The 24,123-nt window shown below is 46.7% G+C and overlaps 1 protein-coding gene across 3 annotated transcripts in view; it reads left to right on the top strand.

The window, feature by feature from the left end:
* The window catches only part of GALNT18 (polypeptide N-acetylgalactosaminyltransferase 18), a 301,670-nt gene that overhangs the window by 196,460 nt on the left and 81,087 nt on the right, over positions 1-24,123 (top strand). For all 3 annotated transcript variants that reach the window (XM_005873977.2, XM_014545884.1, XM_005873978.2), the window contains exons 4-6: positions 11,085-11,268; positions 12,892-13,089; positions 17,291-17,405. In XM_005873977.2, the coding sequence (XP_005874039.1) occupies positions 11,085-11,268; positions 12,892-13,089; positions 17,291-17,405 (497 nt within the window). The remainder of the gene's footprint in view (positions 1-11,084; positions 11,269-12,891; positions 13,090-17,290; positions 17,406-24,123) is intronic.

Here is a 24,123-nt window from a genome sequence, read left to right as displayed (position 1 = left end):
CTTTTTCCACGTAGCACAAGCTCCCTGCCTGACATCACAGGGTGCACCCATTTACTAGTATGTACCTATGTATTCCCGGTCCCACCTACTAGTCTGGAGCTCCCAGGGGGAAAGGAACCTGGTTTGCTGTCTGAGCTGAGCCCACCATCTATCGCAGTGGCTGGTGCAGAGACCGGCTCGGTGACATCTGTTGAATGAGCAAATGTCCAGACAACATGCCACCTCCCTCTCGAGCCTGAGTTCACCATGTCCACCCTGTGCAAGGGGTGAAGTCAGTGGCTGACAGGTTGGGGTGGGAAAGGGGTTGAGGGTTGAATATGGAGTAGCCAGGTTTTGAGTGGCCCTTGAGGAGAGCCACCTTGGGGTTCTGTGCCTACAGAAATCCCAGGGTAATTCACTGCACTCCAGCTTTCCCAAATGATGCAGGGGTCCCTGCTCCCAGCCTTAGTACCTTCCTTTGAAAGGGAGGAAAGGAACAAAGAAGTTCAGACGAATGAACAAATAATAGGACAACTGTTCAGCACTGACAACATGCCAGGCATTATCTCCCTACAGCAACCCCAAGAGGCAGATAACATTATTCCCCCCTCAAAGGTGAGGAAACAGGTCCGAGAGGTCAAACCACGTGCCCAAAGTCACTCAGCTGCCAAATGGCTGCACCGGGGATTCAAATGAGGCCTCCTCTCCCCTGAGCCCTGCTCCTTCTGTTCTACATGACATCTTTCAATAAAGAAAGAAAAACTGAGGGCTAAGAGCAGAGCACTTGGGTTCTGCCTTGTCACCCCCTCCTTCACGGGTCCTCCCCTCGGAGGATAGATTGCCTGGAGGTGCTCTATGAGCTGGAGGAAAAGAGCATTGGACCTCCTGATCTGACAAGCACCACAGCGAGCTGGGCTGTAAATACTAGTATGTGTGCGAAGCCCACTGGGTCCCCCGAGTCAGGAATCAGCCAGCCTGAGGCCGCCGGTCACACAGCCCGAGCAGCACTGATTTGCAAAAGTACAGAGCTGACTTCCAGCCTGAGGGAGCCTTAGCTCTTCCCGGGAGGGCGCTCAGGGCTGAGCCGGCAGGATTCAGACCCGAAGACTGATGCTGCTCCTTACAGGTCGCCTAGCACCCTGCGTCTGTGTTCCAAGAAGAGAAAAAGCCCCTCCCTACCCTTAGCCTTTCCTCCAGTTGGAAAGCTGCAGATGAAGGAAGGCCTCCCACCGAACCTGTGCAAGGTCAGATGAGGCAGGAAGGATGGCCCAGGCAGAGGGAACAGTTCGTGCAGAAGCACTGTGGCACCACTGACCTTGGCCAGTGGTCGGCAAACTGCAGCTTGGCAAACTGCGGCTCACGAGCCACATACGGCTCTTTGGCCCCTTCAGTGTGGCTCTTCCACAAAATACCGACTTCTGCGCATGGGCCACGAAGTTTCAATCGCACTGTACATGCGCGCCTGCATGTGGTATTTTGTGGAAGAGCCACACTCTAGGGGCCAAAGAGCCGCATGTGGCTCGAGAGCCGCAGTTTGCCGACCACAGGATAGGCCAACAATGGTGGGGGAGGGGTGCTATAGCTCAGGCATTTACAGAAGCTTCAAATACCAGGATCTCAGGATCGTGGGAGTTACTATCTGAGAATCACAGACTCTAGGAATCTCAGAATCTTGAAATTTGGGGCTCAGGTGATAAACTCTTGGGCTCAGTCATGAGCTTTTGGATCATCAGATTCTTAAGCGAGGCAGCACTCTGAACTCTCCAAGTCTTGCGCAAAATAAGTTAGCATCAGAATTCCAGTTGGCCCCTGGCTTAACTGCCAATGGCAGCTGACCTTCTCGAGCACCAACACATGGGGTAGGAGGGCCCGGGCTTCCTGGAATCCCCATGGGACACCAAGAGGGCTTGCTCTCAGCTTGGAATTAACCTGCTGTTAAATGCTGATGCCAGCATTTCCCGTGGAGGGAACTTACCTGCCCAGTCCCCCAGAGTTGGAAGGGCTGGGGCTGCAGCACGGTCCACTGTGCCTGGATGCACCTGTCACGGCATTCTAAGTAAGTCCCAGAATTCCTGCTGAAAACCGTCCGAGTAGCCAGAATAGCTTATGCTCTTTAGGTGATTTCGCAGCTTCAGTCCCACCTTTACTTTATAGGAGTTTCCTCCTTACACGGCCCCAAGGAGCACAAAGGCAAGCTGGCTCTTTTCCAAGATCATTCAGTCCATGAAGACAACTGATTTCTGTTAGTCCATTATTCTCATTTTCATTTTTTTAATTGCTCACCGTGGACATCGGTGAAATGGAGAGCCTGGAGCTCTGGCCCTGGGAGAAGGGGCATTGGATTCTCTTCCTGGTGGGACTGATTACCAGCTCTGTGACCTTGGGCAAGTCTGGGGGTGTCAGGAGCAAAGAGGGGGTAAGCGTTCAGAATGCCCTGCCTGGAGCCGAAGGGTGCGGCTGGACCTGTGAACACTCAGATTGGTTCCGGCAGCCTTTTGTCCTGGGCCCAGAGTGGATGGATTTCTCCGCAGGATTGTACTGTGAACCCCAAAGGCGAGTAACAAGCACTCTGGGAAACCCTTGCCCAAACGAGGCCCTCTTCCCTCACGTCTTGATCTTATTGCTCAGGGATTTTATCCCAGAGAAGTTGGAACTTCTGTGTGAATGCTCCATATCAGCCTCCTAGTCAAAAAGAAGCTGAATTTGGCAGCCTAACCCGAGAGAGAGAAAGAGAAAGAGAGAGAGAGAGAGAGAGAGAGAGAGAGAGAGAGAGAGATTTGCACCCAATAAACACATCTCTGACTAGCCATTTTTATATCATTCAGAAACCAGTTCTGACCATTTTGTTGTTGAATACAGGATCTTTTGGAAATAACTCATTTTTATAGCAGGTAAGAGGGTATTAGTGGATGTTGAGAGCCTGGCTTTGGAGACCACTAAGTGAGGAGTGCATATTTCTTGTGGGTTTTTGTGGTCACCCATGTCTGGCTATGACACAAAAGAGTAGACCTAGAGACAGGTGGCTGTCTACTAGGTGGTAATTCTGGGACTTTCTCTAACTTGCTAAGACTGAACTAATGCTTGGACTTCCCTGGAAGGTGTGCCACTATGCTTAGGTCCGGTAGCCATATTTATATGCCATCTGTGGGGCTCCTGGGTAGAGCTTTCCTCCCTCCAAGTCCTGAGTAAGGAGAACAATTTAAGGCCATTTCACATCTACTTCAGTATCAATTGACTTTGAAGAAGTGCAGCTATTAAAGGAGTCAGACAGCAGTGCAGCTGTTAGGTATATTGGACAGAAGAATAAACTACATGGGAGACATTTGTAAACTGCCTAGGACTTGACAGCTTGTCTGGAATGATCTTAGAGAGGAATGCATAAAACAAGGCTGTTAAACTTCAGAAGTGACTTAAAGGTAAGTAAGGTTGGCAGCCATAAGGAATACTATTCATACAATAAACAGAGCTATAGAAGCTACTGTAGAAAAGGACTGAACTTTGGGCTTTTGAAGAGGAGGAGCGCAGGAGGAGCAACCCCCGCCCCGGGGAGCTGCAGGTGCGGGAGGCGGGAGAGCAGCGCCCACCACAGGCTGAGCTGGCAGTGCCCGTGGGCCTCACCGCTCCATGGTTTCTCAGAAAAGAGGTGAGTAGGTGCACGTTGTCAGCTGTTTCTTTTGTTTCCAGTGAGCAGTGAATGCCGAACATCATGAAGAAAACAAAGGTAAAATCTGAAGGAAGGCAGCCCTTTTTGACCCCGACGGTGGGGTGTGGCTTATGTGTCTCCATTTAACACTGCCAGGCAGTTCTGCAGCAACTGGAGGTTACCCTAAACAGGAAGGGAGAGTCAAGTATGAAGTTCAAATAGTTTGGGAGAGTCTCACTCAAAATATAAAGTATGAAAAATCGCCCAACTTGTAAGGTTTGGAAACAGCTACTTATTATACACAAACAGACAGAATTATAGAATTTGTTTCAGGTACATTTCCCACATACTACGTTCTTCAGTAAACTTCCAGCTAGACCAGTGATGGTGAACCTTTTGAGCTCGGCATGTCAGCATTTTGGAAAACCCTAACTTAACTCTGGTGCCGTGTCACATATAGAAATTTTTTGATATTTGCAACCATAGTAAAACAAAGACTTATATTTTTGATATTTATTTTATATATTTAAGTGCCATTTAACAAAGAAAAATCAACCAAAAAAAATGAGTTCATAGGTTCTCCATCACTGGTCCAAGGCATCAGATCCAAAGATCGGGTTTGGTACTATCTGCGGTGTCGGGCATCCCCTGGGGCTCTCCTGCCTCCCTCTCAGCATTCTGCCTCGGATGCCCAGTTCCCTCATCTCCTCAATGATAACACAAGCAGGGCCACATCCTACCTGTCCATCCCGGCCTGTTGGTTTGGGGGTCTTAGAATGCATCCCCTGCGGATAAGGAGGGACTAGTGCAAGAGCTATGCAAGGTTTCTCCAACTCAGTGCTACTGACATTTTGAGCTGGATAATTCTTTATTGTGGAGAGCTGTCCTATGCACTTAGGGTGTTTAGCAGCCTCGATGCCTAGTAGCACCCCCCGCCCCCCCGAGTTGTGCACCAAGTACTGCATCTCAGGCCCAGAAGGCCTGTCATTTAAGAGGACTCAGTGTTGTCCGGCCAGTGTGGCTCAGTGGTCAAGTTCGATTCCCAGTCAGGGCACATGGCCGGGTTGCTGGCTCAATCCCTAGTAGGGGTATGCAGGAGGCAGCCGATCAATGGTTCTCTCTTATCATTGATGTTTCTATCTCCCTCTCCCTTTCTCTCTGAAATCAATAAAATCAAAAAATAAATAAAATAAAAAGAGGCCTCATTGTCTGGAAGAACTGAATCGGTTTCTGATCTTCTTTTTAAGAAATCTCCCTGTTCCTTCCCCTACTCTTTCCCCTTTCTTCCTCCTCCCCTCTTCCTCTTCCTCTTCCTCTCTCCACCCCCTCTTTTTCCCCTCCCTCCATCTTTCCTTCTCCCTCTCTCCCTGACATCTCCCACCCCCTCAGTGGAGTACATCACATACCTTTTAAACATCCATTAGAATTAATGTTTCATAGGGACTGTCTTGTTCACAGTATTGCCATAGCAGCTAGATCAGTAACTGATACATAATGAATGCCCAGTATTTGCTGAATGAATGAATGAATGATGGGTGGCCTCTCTCTTCACTCCTGCCTCCCCCAAACCTGGAACAAGCCTGGGAAATGATCACCTGGGTAGTGAGGGAGGGACAGGAGCTGAACCTGGTTCTCCATAGCAAGCCTGGGTAGGCCGTTTTACAAGAGGCCTGTGCAGCTGCCTTCCAAAGAGCAAAGCCCCATCGGGCATCAATTTCCTGATTCCTTTTCCTTTATGCAAGAGATAAAGGCTGTCTCATTAGGTGTTTACTAGTAAATCAGTTTAACAGCCATTGGTACCAGACTTCTCCTGTTCAGCCTGCAGTTTGTTCCTTTTAGGGTGACTTCGTGGAGCTAATTGCTTTTTATGGGAGCAGTCCAGGGGACATATATAGGGAGGGAAGAAAGGGCTCTGTTTGACCAGGCTGGTGAATTTTGCATTTTTATTTGGCATCTAAGTCTGAAGGAGGGGGAACAGGCAAGCAGCCCACACTCAGCTGGCTCTGGGAGAGGCACCTCATGGGGACGATGGAGTGGCCTGTGACCTCCTAAGACAGTGGTTCTCAACCTTGGCTGCACATTAGAATTACCTGGGAAATCTTTTTAAAATCCAGATTCTGGGCCTGGTGTAGTTAAGTTGAGGATCTTCAGATGGGGAGAGTATCCTGGATTATCCAGGTGGGACCAATATAATCACAAGAGTTCTTATAAGACGGTGGTTCTCAACCTTGGCTGCACATTAGAATCACCTGGGAATCTTTTTTAAATCCTGATTTCTGGGCCTCATCCTCCGGAAATTCTGTTTCTTTGTTATGGGGTTGGGACCACAATATTAGTAACAAGAAACAGAATTTCCGGAGGATGAGGCCCAGAAATCAGGATTTTAAAAAGATTCCCAGGTGATTCTAATGTGCAGCCAAGGTTGAGAACCACTGTCCTAAGAGGTGAATAGTGTTCCTGAGCATGCTGATTGACAGAGGTCATCCAGATGTCAGCAGAACAGGGATTTGTGGACAGCAGGAGAGGGCTGGAGGAGCAACAGAAACAGGGTAACACCTGGCCCCATGCAGGGCGCAAATTGTATTTCTTCGTTAGAGCTGGTGCTGTCTACAGCTCTGCCATTGATTCTAAATTTGGCAAAGTCACAGAGAACAGACTTCCTACCTCCCCTTTCCTCAGCACATTAAAACAAACATGAAATACAGCCTTCCCTTTCTTTCCACAATTATACCCCTGTCATGCTCTACAAAGACATTTTATTAAAAGTTATTTATAGATATTTCAAAAATAATGAAAGGTAGCTTATGTAGAAAAAAAGGTAAAAGACAATGTAGCTTTTAGGCTACACGTTGAAAATCAAATCTTTAGCAAAGTTAGAGAAGCAAAAATGTTCATAGAACCCTGTGATTCGTCATTATATTTGTCTCTGAGCTCCCTGGCAGCCTTGGCAAAAAGGTAAATATGATGGGTTATGAGTTTGAGTTTAGTTAAGTAAAGTTTTTTATATGTTTTTTGAGCCAAGTATTTATCATACATGATGTAGAACATGTAATAGGCAATATCTTGGACAATAGTTTTCTAACAAATACAGAAGTACTCTTGAAATAGTTTTTACTTTGGCAGTTGACAAAGATTGAAGGAAAAAATGAAAACCTTATTAGGTAAAGGTGTTTTGAAAAGACTAAGCCAGTGTTTTCCAGGGTATTATAGGCCTTTTAAAAAAATTGTATACCAGTTGTTTGGTTAGAGCTAAGGGAATCCTCTCTTCTAATCAGCAGCCACTATTTGGGGTGTAGCTCTCTGAGAACAGGATTTTTCTCTAGCTGATGCACCAGAAACTTTTATTCTAGTTCACTGTTAACAGAGCTCAGAGGTACAAAGGGGCAAGCAGCTGCTATGAGAAAGAAAGCCTTTTCATCTCTTGCTGCCACCTTCTTAGCTGGCTCTTCTGTGTCTGAATTCATTTCCTGTGCCTCAGGAGTTCACAATCTTATTTTAACCCCAGCATCATACCAGAACAATAGGTCCTGTTTTGATAGCCTTTGTGTATAACAAACCACCCCAGAAGCTAATGGCTTAAAACAGCAACCATTCATTGGCTCATAATTCTGCAATAAGGGCTGGAGCCGTGATTCTGTGGTAGGGGCAGTTCCTTTCTGCTCTATGAGGTGTCAGCCGAGTTCCCTGTGTTCACAGTCAGCCCGTGGCCAAAGGATCCAAGGTGGCCTCACTCACACGTCTGGGGCCTCAGTGGGGTAGCCTGAATGGCTGGGGCCTCTCTGGGCCTCTCATCCACAAGGACCTGTCTCCGGCTTCCTCACTTAGGGCAGCCAGAGAAGGAAAGCAGAAGCCGCAGGCCTCCCAAGGCCTGGGACTGGCAGGAGGTCCCTCCTGCTGCACCCTGTTGTCACACGGCCAGCCCAGAGTCAGTGTGTGAGGCAGCTGCACACGGCTGTGAATTCAGAGAGGTGGGGTTTGTGGGGGGTCATTTGGGGGCAGTCATCCAGTGCCCTGTCCCATCAACACCATAGAAGTGGTCCCCACAGGCAGCGACTCTCACCTGTGGAGCGAGTTACTACCCCAGTTCTCACTCCAAGTGCCATACACTCGCCACCTCACTGTCAAATATCAGGTTTTATGAGCTCTCTATTTAACATTCCCAAAAAGGACATATGAGGGGTGGACTTTGAAGTGATGACACAGCGTTTTAAGAGGTCTCCAGTCAACCATACATGAAGACCTGTAAGCATGGGGCACACTGAGTTATGCTGCTCTGTGGCCAACTTCCTGACATTTGTGCGACAGTGGCATCCCCGGGCCTCCCTGTCAGCTGTTCAATCCGAGGTCACGGGGTCATTTTTAAATCAGCTAAAGTGAGCTATACAGCGTGTTGGTGGCAGCCCAAAAGTCAACTGAATTTTCTCTGGGCTGGAATGAGAATGTCTGACAGCCCCCACTGGCCCTAGATCTGGGCCAGGGTCACACTGTTTTAAAAAAAAATGACTTGAATGAGAATTAAGTGCATGGGCTCATCACTTTTAGAAGCTGGAAAACTTGAAGGGCTAGATGGCAGACATTGGATAACAGAATCAGGCAGGGAAACATTTTGACTTTGGATAAACAATATCAATCTTTTAAAAAAATGAATTAAATAGAAGTAAACATACGATCCTATGTTTTGGTTCAGCACATGCATGTGCACACACAAACACAAGCATGAATACATGCACCCACCCCCGCATGAAGAGATGGGATGAGGAGGCTTCACTTAGCAGCACCATGTGGAGAGAACCTGTAGGTCTTTGTTTCCAGTAAACTCACTTTGAGTCCAAAGTAGGCAAAGGTAATGTGACCTTAAACTACAAGAGTAGGGGCATAGATTCTAGAATAAGAGAGGTGATTAGTTCCCTCTATTCTCTAAAGCCCAATTTACTCCAGAAGTATTAGGCAAATTTCTAGGTGCATAAAGATGTTAGAGAAAAACTAACATATTTAGAGGGAAGTTCAAGATGGCATAAGGACTTGAACTCATGATATATGAGGAAATATGAGGAGGAACTAAAGATATTTGACCTAGAGAAATCCTCAGCAAGAACTGAAGGGTGGTCTTCAACTCGAAATGCTTGTCTTATGGAAGAGGGCTTGGTCTGCCCTCTCTGGCCACACAATAAGGCTTGGGCCAGTGAGTGGAAGGTTGAGAGACCCTGGTACTTGAGGGCAAAAGAAAAAAGAACATGTCATAGTCGGAGTAGCCCTGTGAGGAATGACCCTGTCACTGGAGGGACTGGAGAATCGCTCATCAGGATAGACAGAGGGGTTCACACCTTTGATGGGTAATTGGTTCAAAACTAACTTAATATCCTGTCCAACTAACTCTGAGGTCTTGGGATTCATAGGAACTTGCTCAAGGTCACAGAGCAGGTTAGAAGCTGTCCAGGACCAGAGGCTCCGGCCTCCCTCTCAGCATTTCTGCCTTGGATGCCCAGTTTCCTCACCTCTGCAATGGTAACTCAAGCAGGGGTACCATCCTTCCAGCCTTTGGTTTGGGCAGTTTCATGTGTAAAAGGATTTGAAGTCAATGTCTGTAGGAGGGCTTACCATTCTGGCAGTGACCATCATGCCTCATTGTCCTCCTGGCATGAGGCCCTTGCACGCATTCATATCTTCTGCTTGGCCACCATGGCCTTGTTGCTTGCAGACTTCTAGCCTGGGGTCAGGGCAGAGGAAGAGATGGTCCTGGATCAGAGATTATGAAGAAGGCCTTGTCAACCAGAGACGTATCTCTGTCCCTTACAACTCCCAGTGATGGAAACTGTGAGGAAGGAAGGCGAGAGCTAACTTTTTTTTAGCATTTACTGTGTGTTATGCATTTTTCACACATCGATTACATTTAATCCTCATAACAACGTAGTTTTCTAGGACTACAAAGTACAAAGCACCACAAACTGGGTGGCTTTGAACACAGAAATCTATTGTCTCTCAGTCCTAGAGTACAAACTAGAGGCGTAGGCAGGGCCACGCTCCCTCTGAAGGTGGAAGGGAAGGGTCTGTTCCAGGCTTCTCTCCTAGCGCCTTGTGAGCTCAGGTGTTCCTTGGCTGGCAGATGGCATCTTCTCTATGTCTCCTCACCGGTCTTCCTTCTGTGCATGCCTAACTCCGTATCCATCATCTATCATATTGAATTAGGGCCTAATGCCTTTATCTTAACTTGGTTAAATCTGCAAAGACTCTAATTCCAAATGAGGTCATATTCTGAGGTACAGGGGGTTAGACTTCAGCATATCTTCTTTGGGGGACACAATTCAACCCATAACAGTTCACCCTATAGTCACCCCAAGTTCATGTCCTTCCCATATGCAAAATCCCATCCAAACTTCCTCATGGACATCCAGAGTGGGTTTAGTAAAGCAGACGTACAATGCGGTGCTGTTGACTCTAACCACTGTCCTTCTACTACACTCTGCTGCTGTGGAGCACACCTACCATGCACCTGGCACTGTGCCAGCTGCTTCGTGCCCTTTTCTCACGCCTAGTAGGCTGCTTACATGGCGGGGCCCAGACTGGGCACCAAGGGACACGGAGCTCCTACCATTCATTCTCTGATAAGGAGGGGGCTCAGCCCCGGTGGGTCTGTCCAGGGCCTGGCTGAGAAGATGGGAGGAAGGGTGATTGAGAGACAGGTACTGAGAACATAGGAAAAGAGTGAGACTCAAGTTCTGGGCAGGTCCTGTGGTCACAGGTGGGAGAATGTGGCCCACTCAGGTCATCATTTGGGGGGACGGCGCCCTCATAGGCTGTTGCCTGCACTAATGTGGATGTGGCTGCTGTGCTCTCCCCAGTGGAGGGGCGAGGGGCCCTGCTGGGTTGCTCAGGCCCCACTTACAGTTATGAAGAAGCAGGGGACTCAGTGTGTAGCCAGGCCCACCAACAGCAGGCAGCAAACCAATGCAGCTACTCACAGGGCACAGCTCCTGGTCACGCACGTCCCGGAGAGATGGAGACCCGGCAGGAGTGGGTCCTGGGCTGCCGGCTCCGAAGATGCAGCGTTCCCTCGGGATTGGGGGAGGACTGTGGAGGGCACTGTGATGAAGGAGCTGGTGAGAAGAATGTGGTTTTTGCCATCATTAGACCCAGCTTAAAAGCACACTGCCCCTCACGCACTACATGACATTGGAGAAGTTCATAAACCCTTCTGAATCTCATTTTCCCGTGGGCTCGTTGTAAAGATTAAATTGTTAATGTGTGTAGGCATGTGATCCTATGCAAGTTGCTGGGCTCTATAAATGCTATTTTCACCTCTGTTTTTCCCTTCAAACATGAGCTGCACTGGCCATCCTGGGGAACACCAAGGAAGACCGGGGAGGGGAATGGACCCTAGCCTCTCTCTGGGGGTCATTTCTCCACGAAAAGGGGATGTTTTGATCGTTCCCATTATGCTAACAATACGTTTTCTCCCTCACAGAGGAGCTGAAGGAGAAGCTGACAGAGTACGTGGACAAGGTGAATGGCCAGAAGCCGGGCTTCATCAAAGTCGTGCGCCACAGCAAGCAGGAGGGCCTCATCCGCTCCCGGGTCAGCGGCTGGAGGGCGGCCACTGCCCCTGTAGTGGCACTCTTCGATGCCCATGTGGAGTTCAATGTGGGCTGGTAAGTGCCCATCAGGAGAGGAGGGTGGTCCAGGAGCTTCGACTCAGATGGGTGCAAAGCATGCTGGGATCTCAGTCATGTGGGGATAAGCAGAGAATTCTGGGAACAGGTGAGATATGGGTATGTGAGTGACTAGGCAAGGGCTGGCCCTTCAGGGTGGGGGAGCGTCAGGGGTCAATAGGGTCAACACACAGTGTCTAAAGGATACAGTGACATGAGGCTTGACTCTGGCTGGCGTGGTCCTCTGGCAGAAGGGTAAATGCTATGGGCAAAGCAGAGAGTGCCAGCCTGGCTAGGGACTGGGCTGCAACTCCCAAGAAAGTGAGAGCTGGACCAGACATGAGACAGAAGCCCAACCACACCAACGAGCCAAGGCCTAGTGGGCAGAGGGAGCTAAGGTGGTTTGATGTCACCAGTGCCCTCGGTTCCTCAAAGGCCAGGCCAGTGGTAGCTCAATATGGCAGATTCTCCCTCCTGGTGAAACTAGGTCTTAGGAAACCTTTATTGCTCTGGCCACCGCTGCTGTGAGGGGGAAGAGAACACACACAAGCCTTCAATAGTGTCATCCGAGCAGGGTGGGGCACTTGATACCGACATCCCTCCAGGCCAGAGGGTGTCTGTGGCCCACTGTGTGTGACTTTGCAGAGAGCCTGGGCATGGGAGGACCAGGCACGGGAATGGCTGAGGGAACCCCCCTCCTGACCACTATGCCTGATGGCGCTGGGTCTGCTCTCCTCCCAGACTCCAGGTGCCACCCTGCCTCTCTGGAGTGGGGTGAAGAGTGCCATTTAGCAGGAAGGAGCAGCCGGTGTGCACGCAGCATGCCTGGGTTTGGGCAGACTTTTACATAACAGGCCAAATTAAGATTGCAGTGCGGCCGTTTTTCATAGTTGAAGTCCCTGCTTGCCATTTGTGACTATTTAAAAGGCATTTTCGTTGGATTTATAGCCAGGAGAGGAGAGGGACACTTACTATTTCAAGCTGATCTAAATAAACAATTACGCAACAATTCATTATTAATGAGAAGCTTATCATTACTCTCTGCAAACACTTTACTTGCCTGGTGCCCATAAGGGCCTCTGGCTCCCTGGAAGCCAGACCTGCCACCTCTCCTTGGGCAGAGGCGAACATGTGGGGTGGGGTGGGGGTTGGGAGGGCACAGGTGGAAGGACCCAGGCAGCATGAAGTAAGTTTGTTCTCACCCCTGTCTCTGCCATCCTCATCTGCCTGTTTCCTAGTTAATGTGCTAAATTTGAGCAAAATCAAAGCCCGTGTTGAAAGCTTCCCAGGGAACCTCAGATCTGTTTCTTCTTTCTTTAAGTCTTGATTTTTTTTTTCTAGTGAAAAAAAAATGAAAGCAAGCAGACACACAGATGTAAGGCACTAAGAATCTCTCAGCTCAGCCCAGAAGGTGCTAAAGAGTGGCTGGGCCTCTTGCCAGCCCAGAAGTATGGGGGTTGGGAGGCTGTTAGGGCCCCTGCCCAGGAGGAGAGCAGCGCTCCCCTGGAGGAGATGTCCAGGTGTCTTTTCCTCTTTCCACAGGGGAGGGAGCTTTAGGAGTCGTCAATCTGGTGTCCCTTCACCTTGGAGACAGTAACCCCTCTCTCCCTCCCTCCTGCTCAGGGCTGAACCCGTACTCACCCGCATAAAGGAGAACCGGAAGCGGATCATCTCACCATCGTTTGACAACATCAAATATGACAACTTTGAGATAGAAGAGTACCCATTGGCCGCCCAGGGCTTTGACTGGGAGCTGTGGTGCCGCTACCTAAACCCCCCCAAGGCCTGGTGGAAGCTGGAGAACTCCACGGCCCCGATCAGGTATAGCATCCTTACCTGTGATCTCTCTGCCTCGTCCTCCAGGGCAAGAGCTCCCCTCCCAGCACAACCCTTACTCCCCAAACTCCAGTCCCACCATGGGATGATGGGTGGGGTGAGGTGAGCGGTGGTGGAAAGGAATTACAAGTGACCTCCAGTCACTCACTGCTCACCAGCTCTGTGATCTCTTTTCAAAGAGCCATGGCTCCCAGATTCATTCAGAGGCTCACAGTTACTCATTCCAACACATCACTGTGGGGCACCTGCTGGGAGCCAACTACTATCTACGCTGGGTGCTTGGGATCCAGAGTGATTAAGAGTCAATCCCTGCAAGCAAAATCCTGAAGTCGAGTAGAGACAGACACAATAATTGGAATAACAAATTATTCCACCATGCTGGTGGAAACCGCAAGGAAAGTAGGGAGAATCCTTTGCCGAGAGTGTAGCATCTGCACTTGTTTCTAAGGGCAAGTAGGAGATCGCAGGCTTAGGCCGGAGGCATCCGTATGTGAAGGAGCAGAGTGAGTTCCTGGGCACGGAGAAGGTTCAAAGGGAACAGCCTGAGGCCACGAGGCTGGAGGGAAGAAGAGGCAGGACCAGACCTCACAGCACCGCGTAGGCCTTGCTGATGTTTGAGCTTATCCTTTAGGACTCAGACGAAAGGAGCTTCAAACTGCATTTCAAAGGTCCCAAACTCTTTCGGCCTTTGCTGCTACCTTCATAGACCCCCGAATGATTCCCATGTGCAGCCTGTTTTATGGATCAGGATTCCTGAAACAGCCGCCCCCACAAGCCCTTGTTTCTGTCTGGTTAATCACAGATCAGGCGCCTTTGTGCTCCCTGCAAAGGGCTGCCTGTTAAACGCACAGACACACCAGAAGGTGGCCTAGGGGACAGTCCCTGGAATGAAAGAGATTAGAAACTCGATGTCACTTTGTATTACATGAGGAAGGAAGATTGCGAAAAGTGTAATTGAGAGTGGGTAATTATTATCTAAGATCACATCTTCCTTGCCAGAAGAAAAAACACACACTGTATTCATATTTAAAACAGGATGGAAGAGAACTCCACCTGGCTCTCCTGTGCTTATCTCGACTACCTGTTAGGCCCCTGCACAATTTTGTGTTGTTCAATATTTGTTTGGAGGTCCCTGTGTGCAAGGACCTTTTACACACATGGTCTTATTTGCTCCTCATCAACCTGGTGACAGCTATTGTGTCATCCCTGGTTCACAAGATGAGGAGAGCAAAGTGACGAAGGAGAATGGCCCTGCCAAAGGCTCTGGCCAGTGGAGCCAGGACCCAGGATCCAAACCCAGGTCAGCTAGATCCCATGCCTATTTGTCATCCACCTAGTCACCCATCCTGAGCTCAGGCCTGGGATGGCTGAATTCTGCCCAGGTCTGTTGATCTTTGGAGGGAAATAACCACCATGTAACAAGCATTCTTACAGACGCCTGCACTGACGTTAGTTGCTTCAGCCTGGTCTTCGTAAACCCACATTCTGGGTCCTTCACAAAGAATAGCATCTCACTCTCAAATTTTCCTTCCCCTGCTTGTTAGCAAGACCTTGGCTGAGAGAAAGTATATTAATGGAGAAAACATCCCTGGTTTTATCCCTAGATAAAGACAGCTCCGCAGAAAGTTGTGGGTTATATAAATGTATCATGCCCACCTGGGTCCGTTTCCACGGGCTGTACTTTGGTGCTTTGTCCACACACGGCATAAGCTGCAGGAAGAGCCCAGAGGTATCTTCTGCTGCGTTCTGCAGGGGTGTCTTTGAGACGTTTTTCACTGTGTCCTGAAGTGACTGACCTCTTAAAGAAGACTGACATCAGAGATTTCTTTCAACTTCACTGCCAGTCAAAGAAAGCCTTGCTATCCCTGAGGAATTAGTAACACTATTTCCACATGGGACCCATAAATCTTATTTCTAAGACCAGGTATGCTCATGTTCACCTCAGCCACCAGAAAGCTTAGAGTCTACTTTGTGGATCCACTTGAAGAAGGACCTAATGCTGCACATGCATTCTAACTAGCCCCCAACTTCATTGTGGATTTTTTATCTTTTCAGACACTTATCTATTTTATTTTCCATGTATTTTACATTTTTCTTGTAAGCTATTTCTAATTTGGGGGGAATGAGACAAGGTATAAATTAACACAACTTTCAGGCTGACTGAGCCCACTTACTACCCTCGCTGGTTAATAAGTAACGGACTGCCTGAGGTGGCCTGTGCTCTTTCCTTGACTGGGTCTGGCCAGGTGGGGAAGGTTCCGTCCTGTATGTCCAGCAGTGCCAGCTCAGTTCAGCACTGCAGGATGCTGAGGGAAAGGCTGAGTACCCACTCTGCCCGCCTGCTTGGCTTATGTCTTAAGTCACCATGATTTACAGAGGGGATTCTCTGGGCTTTTGTAATGGGCAAGTGCCTCTTTTAAAATGATCTTTTGAGTACCAATTATGTCCCAGAGGATTTCAATACTTAATTTCATTCTGTGAGGTTATATAGTGGATTCTATTTCATAGATGTGGAATCAGAGGCTCAAAGAGGCTAGGGAACTTCTCTCAGAGGAACAGCCATAATGGGGATTTTTTCCAAGGCACTCACTTCCAAAGGCCAGGGTCAAGCGTCTCCCACCAGAGCAGGAATTCACTCTGCTTAGGAGAAGTGGTTGAGGTGAACTGACCACCGTAGTAGGTACCTGCGATCTAGGGAAGGTGAAGCCATTCAGAATAAAATGCTGTGATTGAAAGGAGGAGGGACAGGGACCCCCCAGCACCAGTCTCTGCCTGAGCAGCTTCTGGCATCAGTACTCTCCAAAGACATAGCCCGCAGAATAGCTGTTTCCCCACGTGGATGAGTTTCCACTTTCAAAGATGGGTCTATTTGCATGTGATTACCAGTTTTCTTATCGCTGAAGAGTCTTCATTTCTCCTTTTTTTTCTCTTCCCCTCCAAATCCTTCAGCCACCAGCTGATAGGTTGCTACACAAGGACTAGAAATGGTAGCTGTGTGCAGTGGAACAATGCAGAGTCATTGCTCCCAGCAGAGAAGCAGCCCACCCACCCGCATGCTGATTCACCTAACGTGGGTCACTCCTGGTAAAGTTCCGTGCTGGGTGTCCACACAGCCGGTCAGCCCCACGCTCATGCTCACCAAGGAAAGGCCTTCCAGCTGCTGGACCTACTAACTGTGGATGTGTGGCTCCAGCCTAAGACCCATGCTGAATTCCAGACCAGGTGTCCTATCTCAGGCCTACCTGTTGGATATCTCCCCACAGGGCCCCACAGGCACCTTAGATCAGTGTTCCCAGCAAGGAATACTTCTTGCTTCTGAAGCCAGCTTCTTCTCTGTACCCAATTTTGATGTGTGGCCCCACCCCCCATCACCCAAGCCAGAAAGCCAGCTGCCATCCAGAGTCCCCCCTCGCTCTTACCTTCATAGTTCATCTATTTCAAAGTTCTGCTGATTTTATAGTAAAATATGTCTTTAGACAATCCCTATCTCCACTCTTGGTCCAGGTCCTCATCATTTCCAGGGCTACCTGGATATAGCAACAGGCTTCCTAATTGGATTCCTAATTTCCACCCAATCTCCTACAATCTGACTCCCCTCGGCTGCTCGAGGATTAAAACACAGATCTTTAAAAACACAGATCTGCTCATACCACTGTCTGCTTAAAGTTTCTCATGGACCCTCCTTTGTCTATAGATAAAATCCAAATTATTTACCATGCTAGCCAACGCCCCAGCTAACTTTTCTAAGTGGACCAAGGTTGGCATGCAGAACCCAAGTTGGGGAAGGGTGAGAAAGTTGGCAGGGCGCCCAGGTAGAAACAGAGACTGGCTGTGCAGTTCAAAGTTCAGGGGCCAGGGCAACTATAGATACAGACGTTCCACCCAGACTGGCAGGCTGAGCACCACTTCTGTGGGCTCACACAAATGCAAGCACCAGGGGGACTGATGTCTGGTCCCAGGACAGGAGCTGGCTGCTGAAGCCCTGCTGAAACAGCCTCCCTGGGGCAGCTGGTGAGGGTAGACCTATGAGGGCCGCTCAGAGAACCAGCTCTGCACCAGCTTTGGCAGCAAAGGAAGGAAAAGGACCAGCTCCTCTTGGTGGGAAGGTACCACTGCTCTCACTCCCCTGGCAGCACCATGAGACAGCCCCTCTGCTAACCTGGCCCACCTCCCCTCACCTCTGCAGGAGCCCAGCCCTCATTGGATGCTTCATTGTGGACCGCCAGTACTTCCAGGAGATTGGCTTACTGGATGAAGGCATGGAAGTCTATGGAGGCGAGAACGTCGAGCTCGGGATCAGGGTGAGCAGGGATTCTCACCCATAGGGCTTGGCTCAGCTCCCCAAAGAGTGTTATGTTCAATTTGTAACAATGAAAATACATCCTGCATATCAGATATTTACATTATGATTCATAACAGTAGCAAAATTACAGTTATGAAGTAGCAACGAAAATAATTTTATGGTTGGGGGTCACCACAACATGAGGAACTGTATTAAAGTGTCTCGGCATTAGGAAGGTTGAGAACCACTGGTCTAGGGGGTGGAGAAATGGGGCTCAAGGTTGAGGGTCATGTACAGATTCTGAATGTCCATTCACTAAGCTTGGTCCATCTGTATGCAATCAGCACTAATTGGGATGAGGTAGTGACACAGGATGGCATCTACAGAATTTTCAGGAAGAAAATGACTTCAGAGACTGCATGGTTGGGGATGGGGACATGGAAGAGTTGAGCTCCCAACTCAAGGGAACAACCTCTTTGTTAAAACCAAACATATGCTCCTCCGGAGTGAGCATTCACTAAGCTTGGTCCATCTGTATGCAATCAGCACTGATTGGGATGAGGTAGTGACACAGGATGGCACCTACAGAATTTTCAGGAAGAAACTTCAGAGACTGCATGGTTGGGGGTGGGGACATGGAAGAGTTGAGCTCCCAACTCAAGGAAACAACCTCTTTGTTAAAACCAAACATATGCTTCTCCGGAGCGAGCAAAGTTGTGCTCCAGGTGCAGGCACCAAGGGCTGGATGAACAAGATTGACCCTCAGAGTTACCTCCCCTTGGGATCTCATTCTGATATTCTCTGTCTCCTCCACAGTGGCCCTTAAAGTCCTAAAGACTTTGTCAAGAGAGAGCTACAGGGAAATAAACTCATGGAATATAAACAGCAAAACATTCCATGCTGGTCAGACCCTCAGACCCGTTCATGCCTCATACCATTTTCTGGAGGTGGCCCCAATCCCACCTCAAAGCTTTGGGCCCTTCACAGCCATCACTGCATGGTGTGAATCCTCAATAGACACCATTTAGTTTCTCATCCTAGAGGAACATTTCCTAGGCTCTGCCCCTTTCCCTGGGCCCATGAAAAGATGCCGGGGGTCTTAATCCGGCATCAAGAAGGGTTCAGCAATCTGGAGAAGGTGCTGTGCATAAATTAAATAAAAGTCCAGAGATGAAACATAGTTTTGAAAGGCATTATAGGGAGTCAGAGAAGACTTAGCTAAAGAAAACCAAGTTCTCCTTGTCTCAGGACCCCTTGCTATTTATTATCATAATTTGTCTTAAGGCAAGGTGGAGATATACAGGTACAGAATCCATTGTCAGATTGGGGAATTGCCTTTGGCTGTTCAGGTGTTTGACCAGTAGGAGGCAATAACATGTAGATTGAGATGCCCTGAGCTGTCTGGCAGCAAGCAATCATCCTTTTCAGGTTTGGGGAAATGCCCTTGCCACTCCAGATGAATCAACCCTGCTGACATGCTGGAACTGGCTTCTGGCAAAAAGATAATTCCAAAATGAACCCCTCCCCATGTCTGGTGGCATGCACAGGTCCCCTGGTGGTTGGCAAGAATGGGATGATGGATACCACAAAGGACCTCGTCCTAGGGGGAAGCCCATGCCTCTATCTAGGTTGTGATCCTATGAAAAACCCAACATTCAAGCTGTGGCTGGTCCCTTCAGTGGTCCCCACTGTCCTCTCCATGGGGATCTTTAAGCAGCCTGACACATCCATGCACCCACTGTCAGCCCTCCATGCACACTGCACCGATGCCTGGCTGGCTCCTACCGGTGATCCACTCTCACACCTTTGGCCTTAGTGTCTCTCTGTGCCTGGTATCTCCAGTTTCTAATATTCAGTTCCTACTCAGGGACTTCAGCTTGGACATACCTTCCTGTCAACTCTGACCCCCTTAGCCCTCCCACCCACTGGACAGTCTGCTGGTCCCGCACATCCTCCACCTTGCCCTGAGGGGAGACTGGGCACCTCCAATGAGCATCTCACATCACCTGCAGTGGCCTGACAGGTGCTGTGTGAGCTGGACTTGTTCCCCAGACTGAACACTAGGGCTTTGAGGACTGGCAGCAGGAGCAGCTTCTCTGAAGAAGAGCTCAGAAAACACTTTCTGACAACTGTATTCTCTGAACCTGAGACAGTGCTTTGGAGGCAGTCAAATGCACAGGCTTATTGGGGAGCTAATATATTCATAGAGGGCAGTGCCTGCATAACCACCTCATTTTTAAAGCTGTCCCTACACTGGTCATTTATCCGTCACCTGCGTCCTAACCATCTCATTTCAGCGCCGCTCCTGGATAAATGCTTGCCCCCAAACATAATCTTTTTCACTAGGAGTTGCTGCCAGGAATTGCCTGAGCGAGCAGGTTAGCCTCTAGTCACTTATGCTCTCTGGGTAAAAATATCTGGAACGGAGAAAGGAATTAGATTTGTGAACTCTGCTTCCAACACGTCTGTGAGTCTATCACAGAGTGATGGGAGATTTCTGGCTTCCCCTTGCCTAGGTTATAAAGCTGTTCCGAGCATGGGCCTGGGTAAGCCTTTCAAATACTTGTTCAAAATCTTTGGTGGTTTCGTGTTCAGGGTGTAAAATACAGTGCAAAATGTTGCCTGGCTGGTTTTTCCTTCATCTCTTCCCTCCTACTTTACGGAGATGAAGTGTCATCAGAGTTGAAGGAAAGGTGGCTTTTAAAGCAGGGACCCAGCAACTTGTTGGCTGGCAGAGCTGAGAACAGAGGTGGGGCTAGTTCATTTGAATTCTAGTTCCCTTTGTAAAGAACACGGAACTGCTGAGCATCTCTAAAATAGATGTTCACATTTTGTGTGGTTGTCAGTGTTTTTCTTTTATGTTTTATAAGTTAATATCTCGGAACCTCCCTTTCCTCTTCTAGGATTTCCCATCAATTACCCCACAGGATTGTGTGTGAAAATGAGAAACATTTCTTTTCTCACCTCATTTAGTCAGAGGCCACTATTCAAGGTCCTTACCCATCTGGAACACAGAAATAGTGTCATTTGCACAATTATTCAGTACCCGCTCTGTGCCAGCGATTGTGCTAGGCACTTTGCTTATGCCATCCATCTATAAAACACCCTAAAAAGTAGCTACTATTGTAATATTCCTTTTTTTTCAGATGAGGAAATTGTGAAATTAAGAGCTTACATATCATCTCAAGGTCATACAATTTATAAGATGTGGAGAAAGAGTTCAACCCCAGGTTTTTATGATTTGAAAGACTAGATAGTTATACCACAGTGATCTAGAGATAAAAGCCCTTATAACATCCAAAAAAAAAAAAGGTATTACAATGTCCTTGCAGCAATTACCTTCTACTTTATTCATTATCGTGTCTGCTGAGTTTCCATTTAAAGCCTTATTCTTATCTTGCAATCATTTCTAATATGTTTTTTTTTAAACTTATGATTTCTAAGTCCACAACTTAGTGCGAGAAGGAAAAGAGCTACTATGGCCAAGCAGAATGAGAAGAGTGGGAAATAAGAGCTGATGTTGTGTAGAATTCATAATGATTACATAATTGATGGCTATGAAAGTGCTAGGATATATAAGAAAGCATTTGAGAGCTGGCAAGGAATTAAGAAATTGTTAGACAATGTTATGGGTGGAATTGCATCCCCTCAAAAATATGCTGAAGTTCTAACCCCTTGTACCTGTGAATATGATCTTATTTGGAAACAGGGTCTTTGCAGATGTAATTAGCTTAAGGTGAGGTCATAGTGATTTAGGGTGGACCCTAATCCAACATTACAGGGTCTTTATGAGAGACACACAGGGAAGATGACCATGAGAAGATGGAGGCAGAGAATGGAGTTATGTTGCCACAAGTCAAGGAATGCCTGAGGCCACCAGAAGCTGAAAGAAGGAGCCTTCTTTTAAGGAAGGTTTCTTCCCTCGAAGTTTTGGAGGGAGCATGGCCAATACCTGATTTTAGACTTCTAGCCTCCGGAACTGTGAGAGAACACATTTCTGGGTTTTTAGGTGATCCAGCTTATGGTACTTTGTTATCACAGCCCAAGGAAACTAATATAGAGACCAATAATTAAGGGAAAGTAGGAACCTAGAGAAAGCCTGAGTCTGTTTTATTTGAAAAATCTAGTGACTTCAAGATTGTTTTCTCAATTTCATAGAGTACAGGAACAGAATACAAAGCCCAAGGCTTGCCCAAGATAAAGAGTGTAACAACATATCCTCCCTCCCTACACACACACACACACACACACACACACACAGCTCCCATGAAGCTGGGACTCCATAGGCCAATGATCTCAGTATAAAGATGAATTAGAGATACTCCCATCCTCACCCTCTCAGTCTTCTGCTGGGAAGATAGAAAAAAATTGTCCTCTATGAATCCTTCCCTTGGATTTATAACTTAAAATCAAAATACTTCCTGGTTCAGAAAACCTCAAGAATAGTATTTAGCTTAAAGTTGTTGGAAGTTCTTAGGCATCTGCAAAAGTGTGTACAAGTTCTCTCTGGGGAAAGACCCCTTTAACTCGGGCCACAGACTTCCCACAGCTAGAGTTCCAAGGGATATGCAGTCACTTAAAACCACACACACACACACACACACACACACACACACACACACACACACAAATAGGGATGAAAGAAAGCACCCAGAGCAAACACCAGCAAAATCTTTGGACAGCCAAATTTGATCCACAGAGTCTTCAGGTATTGAATCTATCAAACAGGATATAAAATAAGTTGTGTAATATATTTAAATAAAAATTTTAACACATTTAAAATATGAATAAGAAGCAAGAGACTATAAAAAGATCAGTCATATTAGGATAAAATAGAATTTCAAGCATGAAAAATATTAAAAATAATAAAAATAAAATTAAAAACTTAATGGATGTATTAAACAGTTAGACAGACATTGTTAAAGGAAAGAAATTAGTAAACTGGAAAATAGACCTGAAGAAATTATTTAAAATCAGCCTAGGATGATAAAGAAAAAAGAGGTTGAGAGACATTTAAAATTGAGGGAGAGGATCTAGTATTTTAGAATTCCAAATGGAGAGGGTAAAATGAGAGGATGAGACAAAAGCAATATTTAAATAGATAATCACTGAAAATATGTCAAAACTGGTGAAAGACCAGTCTTTAGGTTCACAAAGTCAATCTATCCAAAGCAAGATAAATACAGATATATTCACCCCCAGACATATCAGTGAAACTACAGAATGCCAAAGACAAAGAGAAGATAGACCAACTAAAGATCGATGGTAGAGAAACAATTGACTTCTCCGTGGCAATAATGGTCCAGAAGACCATTAAATACTATTTTAAGTATGTTGAGAGAAAATAATTATCAAATTATATATGTATGCTTAATAAAATATCTTTCAAAAGCTAAGGCAAAAAAGAAAGTCATGTTTTGATTCACAAACACTGAAAGAGTTGCCACTAAAAGGCAAATAAAATTATAAAGGATATACTTTAAAATACAGAAAATCATCCCAGAAGGTAAATAGATAAAAGGAAAATAATAAGCTCATACAAGACATATGTGTAAATCTAAAGAAATAGTGATGGTATATAGCACAATAGAAATGGTTTATGGGGTTGTGTTATTTACAATAGCTAAAATCTGGAAACAGCTCAAGTGCCCATCAGTAGATGAGTGGATTAAAAAGCTGTGGTACATTTACACAATGGAATACTATGTGGCTGTAAAAATGAAGGATCTATTACAGTTTGTGACAGCATGGATGGACCTGGAGATTATTATACTAAGCAAAATAAGCCAGTTAAAGAAAGACAAATATCACATGCCCTCACTTATATATGGAATCTAATGAACAAAGTAAACTGACCAACAAAATAGGTGCAGAGGCATGGATGCATGAAACAGACTGACAGATTTCAGAGAGAAGGGGGTGGAGGAAAGAGGAAAAGATAAACTAAAAAGATGTATGTATATATGCATAGCCCATGGGCACAAACAATAGTGTGGAGAAGGCCTGGGTTAGAGCAGGGGCTGGGTAGAGAGACGGAAAGGAGGAGGAATGGGAGGCATCTATAATACTGTCAACAATAAGTAAAACTAAAAAATAATGAATTAAAAAAATTGAAAACTACAATGCAAAATAATTGCAAATAAATTGGGAGGGATGAATGTAATAAAGGTGTTCTAAAATGCCTATATTGTTAATAAGGATACTAGTTGACTTTAAGTTTTAATATAATAAGCATATTAAAATTTCTAGAGGAGCCATAAAAATCAGAGATGTAGAAAACCTAGCTTTCAAAATATTGGAGGGGGGAAATTAAATATGAAAATAATAAGAAAGAGAGAAGTAAAACAGGTGGTACAAAGAAAAAACATAAGATGGTAAAAATAAATCCAAATATCAGTAAATACACTAAATTTGCATGGACTAAATTAAAAGACAAATAGTTTTAGACTAGATTTTTAAAACTATCTGTAAGCTATTTATAAGAAACATGTCTGAAGTATGTAATACAGAAAGGTTCAAATCTAAATGGATGGAAAAAGTTGTAACAGGCAAATGCCAGTCCAAAGAAAATTGCTGTAGTTATCGTATCTAATAAAAGAGAAACATGGTAATTAGCCGTACCTCCACTACCCTTCCCATTGGCTAATCAGGGCGATATGCAAATTAACTGCCAGCCAAGATGGCGGCCGGCAGCCAGGCAGCTTGAAGCGAACATGAGGCTTGCTTGCTTCAGTGAC

Source organism: Myotis brandtii, unplaced genomic scaffold (assembly GCF_000412655.1).
Source record: "Myotis brandtii unplaced genomic scaffold, ASM41265v1 scaffold422, whole genome shotgun sequence".
Classification (NCBI taxonomy): Eukaryota; Metazoa; Chordata; class Mammalia; order Chiroptera; family Vespertilionidae; genus Myotis; species Myotis brandtii.
The sequence above is the reverse complement of the archived record's forward strand: the minus strand, read 5'-3'. Positions and strand labels throughout refer to the sequence as shown.